General features: G+C 32.4%; 2 protein-coding genes across 2 annotated transcripts; one reads left to right on the top strand and one right to left on the bottom strand.

Moving 5' to 3' along the window:
• On the top strand, nt 1,655–8,655 carry LOC107636468. The gene is made up of 9 exons (XM_021122436.1): nt 1,655–1,728; nt 1,874–1,993; nt 4,223–4,266; nt 4,787–5,017; nt 5,414–5,655; nt 5,748–5,960; nt 6,259–6,351; nt 7,207–7,556; nt 8,397–8,655. The coding sequence occupies exons 1-8, from the start codon at nt 1,655–1,657 to the stop codon at nt 7,474–7,476; spliced, it is 1,287 nt and encodes a 428-aa protein (XP_020978095.1). The 3' UTR covers nt 7,477–7,556; nt 8,397–8,655.
• LOC107636469 lies at nt 7,743–8,162 on the bottom strand. The gene has a single exon (XM_016339973.1). It carries the CDS (start codon nt 8,160–8,162, stop codon nt 7,743–7,745), a length of 420 nt encoding a protein of 139 aa, XP_016195459.1.

The raw sequence follows: 9,436 nt of genomic DNA, 5'->3' as shown, positions 1-9,436 counted from the left end.
TAGCAACCATGTCAATGAGTTCTTGAGCTTCTGCAGGCGTTTTCTTTAGGTGAATGGATCCACCTGCAGAAGTGTCCAGTGACATCTTTGATAGCTCAGATAAACCATCATAGAATATATCCAGGATGGTCCATTCTGAAAGCATGTCAGAAGGACACTTTTTGGTCAACTGTTTGTATCTTTCCCAAGCTTCATAGAGGGATTCACCTTCTTTCTGTCTGAAGGTTTGAACATCAGCTCTAAGCTTGCTCAGCTTTTGAGGAGGAAAGTACTTGGCCACTACAAAAAAAAAAGGGTTAAAATGGCATTGATATTAAGGCGGTTTTAAAGAACCGCCATAATATCAAGACATTATGGCAATTGTTGCTGCTGCCGTAATTGGCTTTATATATTTTGGCGGTTCTGGTGATTATGGCGGTTTGAACCGCCGTTTTCACACGCATATAAATGAAAAAAAATTGTAATCCTGGTTCATTCAACGCCGTTCTTCATTCTAGCTATTAGGGCTTTTCCTCTCTGGTTACAATCTCCTCTCTGAACAACGCTCTGGTTACGATCTCCTCTCTGAACAAACAACGTTCATCATCTCCTCCGTGTAAAGAAGCTCTCCAACAACGCCGTTCTTTCTTCTAGGACTTCTCCTCTCTCCGCCGGTTACCATCTCTCCAGGTACCTCTCCCTCTCAAGTTAAATTGAAATGCTGTTTTATTTTGTTTTTTCTTTTGTGCTGTGGAGACGAAGATTCCGGCGAGAGGCAAGGTTCTGGTGGCTACTGACCTCAGCATTTCGATTCTAGAAGGCACCGATTTATTTGTTTTTGTTTGGGTTAGGGTTTCAAAATTGCTTTTGGTGCTGATTTTTGGGGGTTTTGTTTCTCTACAGCTCTGTTAGGGATTTTTGGGTCTTCCTTGAAGCAGGATTACCGTTGGTGCGGGGTTGATTGACGACGATCTCAGGTCTTCTTTCTTAACTTTACTCCCTCCTCTCTCTCTCTCTCTCTGAACTCAGATCTTCTATTGCTTACTTCTTTTAAGGTGTTTCTCTGATCTCTGATCTCAAATCTTAGATCTCAGAAAAAACTGCTCCAATCTCAATTTCTCTATTTGCCTCTTTGTTCTTTTTTGGTTCTTTTAAGCAAAGCTATAAATGAGTAATCTCTGTAGTTGTTTAGCTCTGCTGCCCTTGCTCTGTTCAATATTTTTTGCATTAACTGAACCCTTGCACTTAGACACATTAGCAATTTTTCTTTTGGTCCCATGTGTGTGAACTGTCCTTCAAATCCCTGCTGATTGCTGTTTAGAAGAGTTAATTAATTCTGCTTTTTAAAAGGATTAGGGAATAAAATGGTGTCGGATTTCATTTGTAGCCATAGGAATCTAAGTTCTCTTCATTCTCCAAACCATAATCTTGTATAGATTTTGAAGACAGAAAGGTTAAAATTATATCAAATCAAATAAAAATACAAGAATTGAAGATGTCTCCATCGATCAGTAGATGTCCTTTCACCCCTTTGATATGCTTTATAGACATGATGTCAGTATCATACAAATTCATCATAGTAGATGCCTTAATCTGTATTTGTTGTATACAATATAGTTAGTTTTTATGTAACTTGGTTAAATCGTTTGATCAAATTTGGTAATCTGAATTGAAGATGTTTGACAAAGCGAAAAGTGAAATTCCAGCTGGGTTAAGAACTGAACAAGCCATATCAGAAACAAACTCCAGGTTGACCATAAGGATCTAAAGCAGACTTCGATGGTGTTATTGAAGTTTAATTACACGGAGTTCCTAGATTGATCTGAGCAAGAAGCCATAAATTCTCTCTGAAGTTTTTGTTGACATTGATTTTTTTTTCTATTTGGATCTTCAGGAATGTTATACTGGAATCTGATTTCATTGCACGTCTTGTTGAGATTCTGAAGTCCTCTTCACCCAGATTCTATTTGGACCTTCAACTCTGTTTTTCAGCAAAAGCTTTTGAAAATTTCAGGTAAGGAATTTCTTACTTGTAATATGCAATACATGAATTGTTACAAGTACATATTCTTTTAATCTCTTGAGCAAAAACAATAATGTTTTCTGCTTCAATATGTGTGTACTTGGTTGATTATATTAGGAATGATTAATTTGATGTTAGATATCCTCTCTCTATTTATATTGAAGAATAAAATTCACTACAAAAGTATGGTTCTGTCATATGAGCTCAATTCACTAGTCAACTAATACATGTTCCCCAAAAATATTGCTTAAGCATATGCTTACAAGTTCCAAATATGATTTATTCTATTTCTATTAAGTACTTTGGTGAAGGTGGTTGCGAGTAACGCTAGTCCATATAAATTCCCACAGTAATTATTGCTTGTTAACACCTTGTTAGTACATGGTCTAGAGCAACAAAACAATAAGGTAATTATTTATGATTATATTTCTATCATAGTAAATTGTCCATTTACTATGCAATTCACATGATTATATTTCTGATCAATTACTTCCTCTCCTTCTCTTATGATTTTAACATCACATGTCTCTGCTATAAATTCTTTAGTATCTTGTTTGCCATGCCTTGTCTCCTTTTTAGACAGATTTTTTCCTACTCATTCAAATAATACAAATAACTTGGCTTCTCAGAAAAACACAAACTAGTGTTATAAAAATTAATTTAATTTCATATATTGCAAAGATAGGGTATTTTAATAATTTGTATTTGTACCTTAAATTATACTTGCTGGTTCTAATCACCAATTTCTTTAAGATTTTTAAAAATAAGCTATATTTAAATATATTAATTGATGAAAGGATTAAACTTGTCAAACAGATTAATAGAATTAAATAGTTGTTTAAGATTGCACAAGTCAATGAACTTTGAAGAAGCAAATTCCTCTTGCCTTTCTCTTCTGTCAAGTAATTGTCAGCATACTCCTCATTAAACATTAAGAAAAAACAGAGAAACATCAAGAAGACAAAGTCATAGCTAGTTACTTTCTTTTATTAATTAAGAATTGAAACAACCATTTTGTTCGTTAGTTGAATTTAGCATTCTTTATCAATCAAAAAGTCAGTTAAACAATTAAAGTTTGTAGAAAATTTTGCATCATAAACCAATAAAACTCTTGTATTCAGGGCATTCCTTATTTCTAACAATAACCTATTTTTGTTAGGGACTAATGTTTTCTATGTTCGCCAATCTTATTTTACTCTTATTAATTGAGTTTTTCTTCGGTTCTGGTGAGAATTAGAAAAGCAATTAATATTAAGAAAGAGCACTTTCAACTCCCTTCATCTTGGATTAGAAATTTAGAATGGTAGAAACTACTTTAGGCACAAGTAACAGTGACACAAGACTAGTAAAAAAATATTAAAAGAAAAAATCCCTAAATTTTAAGCAAGCATATTCAATTAAAACGTTGTTGTTAAGGCTATATTCACATTCGTATAAGGCACATCAGTGGTGGTAGTTAGTATGTATCTGCCAGAAGCTCATCTTCTTCAGAGAATTTCTCTAAAATAAGGTATGTTTACACTTAATCCATAAAGTAGTATTACTTACCAAATAGGATATGATTTAAAGTACAAAAATCTAAGTAAAATATACAGTTTTAAAAGGACTTAATTAGCTATGGATTTTTTCTTTTCTTTTCTTTTTCCCCTTTCTTTAATTTTTGCTTTTGAAGCTAAGGCTTGGCTATGTCTAATTAGTTACTTAAGTATAGCTCAATCAATGTTGATCCTAAGATATCTTAACTAATAAACTTCAAATCATAAATCCTAGTTGTACATTACACTAATAAATTACTAAACCAGCTTAAATGATACTGAATTAATAGAAATCCTTTTTATAACAGATTTACTCTGGTGAGTTTTTAAGAAATTGTTTTTAACAATAGTAAAATTAAAGTAATTTGATATTTGAATATTTTATATAAAAATATTTTTTTATATAAAAGAAAGACATATATATATATATATATATATATATATATATATATATATATATATATATATATATATATATATATATATATATATATATGTCTTTCTTTTATATTCTTAAAAAAAAGTTTATTTGCTTGTGAAGAATCACATATTCCATAGTTGCTTGTATGTGAAAATATAATTATTTATGCAGATTTCTGATGTTATATAGATAGTAACCATATATATATGAAGTACATAAGCATTTTTTGAATTGACAAAATATTAAGTTTAATTATCATTTCAGGCTACTACTAGAAAATAAAGAGTTGTGGAAGGAAACTAAGATTGGTATTATAGGGTTATGCTTCATGACTTATTCTATTTTATTTAATAATTTTAAACTATCATGCTCTAATCCGAAAACTATGTCCCAGCAACCGAATCTTCCATAAGGGAGCATTTCCAAGGAAGAAAATTTCCATTAAAATAAATCCACCAAAGTATAATTATATTTAAATTTTGATTAGCTGATTATACCAACTTAAATTATTAAAATGTTACTAACATATAAAAGATATAGAAGACATTTGGAAATTGATTACAATATCAAAGTCAACATATGTGTGTGCTGATGTAAAATATACATCATCACATGTAAGAAATTTATATTATTTGAGTAATAATCTAGTTTAGTTACATGAGAGACCAATAAAATTTCTTATTTACTTCATAGATGTCAGACCTGCAAGTAGTTTTTCCATTTTTATTGTAGGCTGCACACTGTTTTGAGTTTATACAATTCTTATTATTTTGAGTTGAAAATAATGTCATTCTAGTTGACCACATGCATGCTGATTATTTGAAACAGCTTTTAGATCTTCTTCAACTCTTGCTGCTAGCTACTTTACTTTGAAGTCGACAGCTACAAATTCCTCCCGAGATAAGTCGACAGCAGTTGCAAGTTCCTCCCGAGACAAGTCGGCAGCTTCAAATTCTTCTGAGCCATCATCAGTTGCTCCAACTATATCTGAGCATCCATCCGAACCTAAACGTAAACGTGGGCGTGAATCTAGGCATTACTGGACTGTTGATGCCATAGGTATGTAATATTCTCAACTGTAATATTCTCCAGCCACCTATCACACCATTTCTTTCACTCCTCTTTCTTAGTAGGTTAATATGGGGAACGAATTATCTTGGAAGAGAAAACAAGGAACAATTATTGTGTGATAGTAGTACTATATACGTATCATAGCCAAGGCTAGCTAGCTAAAAGAATGAATCATATAGTATTTAATTCATGATTGTAATTACTAATATTAGCCTATTTTAACCTTGATTTGGAATTCTGATGTATAATATATAGTATTATATATGTAGCTGTTACATTATACCTACACAAGAATCAATCTTTTATAATATATATCTATCATCATATGTTTTATTCTTTAGTTGCTCAATTACTTATTTATTTATATTTATTTATCTATTTTAGATGAATATGAAAATAGTACACGCCTTCATTTATTAGTGAAGGATGTACATAATTTGCCAGAAGGTTTGCGCATAGTTGTCAATTTTGATAGACAACATGCAGCAATAGGAGAAGCAGCCAGACTCCTTGCAGGAGTTTGTGGACAATTGGCTACTGATTGTGTAGCATTTCCAATCAGTTTTGATAAGTGGTCAGACATTCCAGAGAGCTTTTTTGAAAATCAATGGAATATTTTTTTCCAAGTAAGAAGATTACTTAAACTCTAAAGCTTATTTCTTTGTCATTATTTAGTTATATTTATTAGTTAATATATATTCTTTGTTCCATATTAAAGGCTCGATTTTGCTTCAAAGTGTGTGATAGCTTGGCCAAACGATTTCTGCTCCAATCGCTTGGCAAAAAATGGAGGGAACATACGATAAAGCTTTGGAATGAGTTTTATGATCCGAGGTTGAGTAAAACCGAGATCATAAATAATACACCAGAAGATATTGCTCTTGATCAATGGGCTTTATTCGTAGAATATCATTTGAAGCCTGAAACTCAGGTAAGTACTTACAATCCTAGTTAAATGTTGTCCCACTAAAAAGCCTTAAATAATTTTTGAAATCAGGAGGAGTAACCATGTGTGGTTATTAACTTACTATTATAAGTCTCAAATTAGAAATTTTGTTTACGAGTTCTGGAATTTGAGTATTATATGGTTTTGAAATCAGGAGGAGTTAATTATTTTGAAGCTGAACTTATTCAATGGTTTAAGTTGGCTGATAGGAAATTAAGTATTATATGGAATGTTGTGAATGCATGTTTAACTCTATTTAATTGTGTCCAAATTAATCTTGCAGAATCTTTGTAAAAGGAATCAAGAAATTCGGCAAAAACAAATAATTCCTCATACTTCAGGTGTTAAATCAATTGCAAGAAGAAGGGCTGAATTGGTAATTAAAAACATAAAATAATTATATATATATTTGTTGATGTATTTGTGCTTCTATTTTTTCGGTGTTGAATAATTATTTGTTAGTTAGGTAGTATCTAGTAGGCATTCTGCATTCACTCATGCACATTTTCGTTCAACCTTGACAGTGCAACCAAAACAATAGAAGCTGGCAGCATTTAGAAAAAGAAAGTAACAATAAACATTTAATCTTGCTTGCCACTTGGGTTAACTTAATGGCTTAAAACCTTCACTGAGATATATGTAGAAAGGGATTCATTCTTGAGAAAGGGATTGTAGATATATGTAGAATACACTTTTTGAAGTTAAATTGGAGTGCTTATCTCCTTCATCATATAGAGAAAAAACTGGTTCCATGTATCAACAGGACCCGGTAAACACCAGTGAGCACAATCAGTAACCTTAACATTGTTGTAATATAAATGGCCATATATACCAGAATGTCCATCAGGCCTCATTGCCATAGCTTCACTTACATCAATCAAACCAAATTGCAACCCTTTTTTCTTAGCTTCCTTTTCTGCTTCTCAAATAGAACATATTGTTGCTATTAGTTACTTAATTTTATGCATATCTTTTCTTGGATGATATATTTCTTGATTGAGTCTTTCTACTTTTCTTGAATTTTAGACGGAAGAGACAGGAAAATAAGTTAGTAGGGTTCAAATGTGGGATATCACTCACAAGAAAATAGATGGAAGTTATGTTAATGAAAAGACTAAAGAAATAACGGTAAGACTAAAGTGCAATAAGTAACTTGTTTGTATTTCTTTTTCTTTCTTTTTTATAAGATAATATTATGTTTGATTCTTTCCCTTTCTTTTTATATATGTAGGAGAAGATTGAAGCATATAGTAGTCAACAAGCGGTGGAATCAACCGTTAATTCTCCTCTTGATGCTCTTGGAGTAGTTCTTGGGAAAGAGCACCCTGGTCGTGTTCGAGGTTTAGGCATGGGAGCTGTTCCAACAGTTGCTTTCAAGAACAACACTACAAGAATTAGTCAGATGAATTTAGGTTCTTCAAATGATGCTAGCACATCATCTACTTGTGGTCCAAATGTGCAAGAAGAGTTGGATACCGTAAGGCACAATTGCAAGCACTAGTCTCCTATATTGCTTCTAAGGAAGGAGGTAAAATTCCAGTGAAATTGGCTAGAATGTTCCCTACTCAACAAATTTCACAGGTACAAATACAATTTATGTTTTTAATACCTTATTCTATGTGTAATATTTGGACTCTTAAGGGAATCTGGGTCAATTTTAAAATTTGACTTTGGAAGCTAGCTTTAACTTTGTTAATTAAAAGCCTACCAACAATTGATTCCTATGAAAAGGTGCAAGCAAGAAAGCTAAGAAACATTTTAAAGAAGCTAAGTTAATATTATAATAACCAAAATTAGATTGAAGTAGTAGCTAGCTGATGATGAATTAGATCCTTGTGGAGGCTCAAGCCCTAATCTTAGTTCAAGGTCTAATTCTGAAGATGATGAGGGACCTTGTTGACCAGAAATTTGATCCTCTTGCTGGTGAAGATGATGATGAGGAGGAGGTGATGATGATGATTCTGAAAAGAGTGGTAACTGCCTCATCATCACAACATTATTATTATTGGTTTCATCGTCCATAACTGGTTGATGAGGCACATTCAAAAGCTCTTTATTATTATTATCATTGTTACTACCAAGATTCCCCTCTAATAAAAATTGTTGATGATGAGTAGTTTGATTTGAAGAAGAAGAAAATTGTTGCTGCTCTTTGATCTTTGATTTGTCCTTCCTATGAAGGTTCATGTGACCTCCAAGTGCTTGTGCATTAGAGAAGCCTTTCTTGCAGAAGTTGCATTCATATGACCTTGTTGGATTATATGTTAATAGTTTCAGATTCAGTTTTATATTAATAGTTTCAGATTCACTTTTATGTGATCTTTGATCTTTTCTTTTTTGATTGAATAATTTTATATTAATAGTTTCAGATTCAGTTTTATATCTTTTTTTATTGTGCTCATAATTATATTTTTGTTGTAGGGATTGGATCAAGAGAGTGAGATTCCATCACCAAGAGAGTTAGGAAGTAGGTCTTCTGGAGCGAGCAACAAAGAAGCATGATCTTATATGATAAAGATTTTATGTATTAAGTATTATAGATATATGTTAAGACAAATTATTGAAAAATGTTATCTTTGATACTTTGTTTTAGGATTATGATTTTTTATTTTTGGAGACTGTGTATGAATTAAAAATCTTGTTATGATGTTTGATTTAAGGTTATGCTTTTTGGTTATTATGAGATTTTTAAGTTTGATTCTCTGTCTCGATCTAATACCAACCTAAGAGTTGGGTTTCTGTCGGACTTGAGAACCCTATTCGACCAGTGCCGAAAGAATCGGGTGATGTTTTCTTTTCCCAATTTTACCGCCAAAGAATTCCATTAATGCCGCCAATGTTGGCGGTAATAATAGCTTTTACCGCGGGGGTTTTTTGCGGCCTTAAGACCCGCGGTAAGACCAATAATGCCGCCAAAAGTCTTTTGGCGGCATTATTGGTCACGTATTATGCCGCCAAAAAACCGCCAATTTTGCCGCCAAAATTGGCGGTAAAATTGGTTTATTTTGCCGCCAAAACAACAACAAATTTTGCCGCCAAACATTGGCGGCAAAAATGGACCCAAATTACCGTCGTAGAGCAAATTTTACCGCAAATATTGGCGGCAAAAATGGACCCAAATTATCGTAGGAAAAGCAAATTTTACCGCAAATATCGACGGCAAAAATGGACATAAATTACCGTAGGAAGAGTAAATTTTTACCGCAAATATTGGCGGTAAAAATGAACCCAAATTACCGTAGGAAAAGCAAATTTTACCGCAAATATTGACGGCAAAAATGGACATAAATTACCGTAGTAAAAGCAATTTTTACCGTAAAAAATTGACGGTAAAAATGGTCCTATATTAACGTGGTAAAAACAAATTTTACTGCAAAAATCGGCAGCAAAAATGGATTAACGTTAAAATATGAAAAATTTTACTTTAACTTTGATACATAAATTTCACTGTAAAAATCTTG

This window comes from Arachis ipaensis, chromosome B04 (genome assembly GCF_000816755.2).
Source record: "Arachis ipaensis cultivar K30076 chromosome B04, Araip1.1, whole genome shotgun sequence".
NCBI lineage: Eukaryota > Viridiplantae > Streptophyta > Magnoliopsida > Fabales > Fabaceae > Arachis > Arachis ipaensis.
Note: the sequence above shows the minus strand (reverse complement) of the source record. Positions and strands in the feature narration are given on the sequence as shown.

Coding starts and splice junctions, on each gene's coding strand:
- LOC107636469 (XM_016339973.1), bottom strand. CDS start 8,162: ATGAACCTTCATAGGAAGGACAAATCAAAGATCAAAGAGCAGCAACAA.
- LOC107636468 (XM_021122436.1), top strand. CDS start 1,655: ATGTTTGACAAAGCGAAAAGTGAAATTCCAGCTGGGTTAAGAACTGAA. Junction 1,729..1,873: donor ATATCAGAAACAAACTCCAG/GTTGACCATAAG, acceptor TTGGATCTTCAG/GAATGTTATACTGGAATCTG. Junction 1,994..4,222: donor AAAGCTTTTGAAAATTTCAG/GTAAGGAATTTC, acceptor TTATCATTTCAG/GCTACTACTAGAAAATAAAG.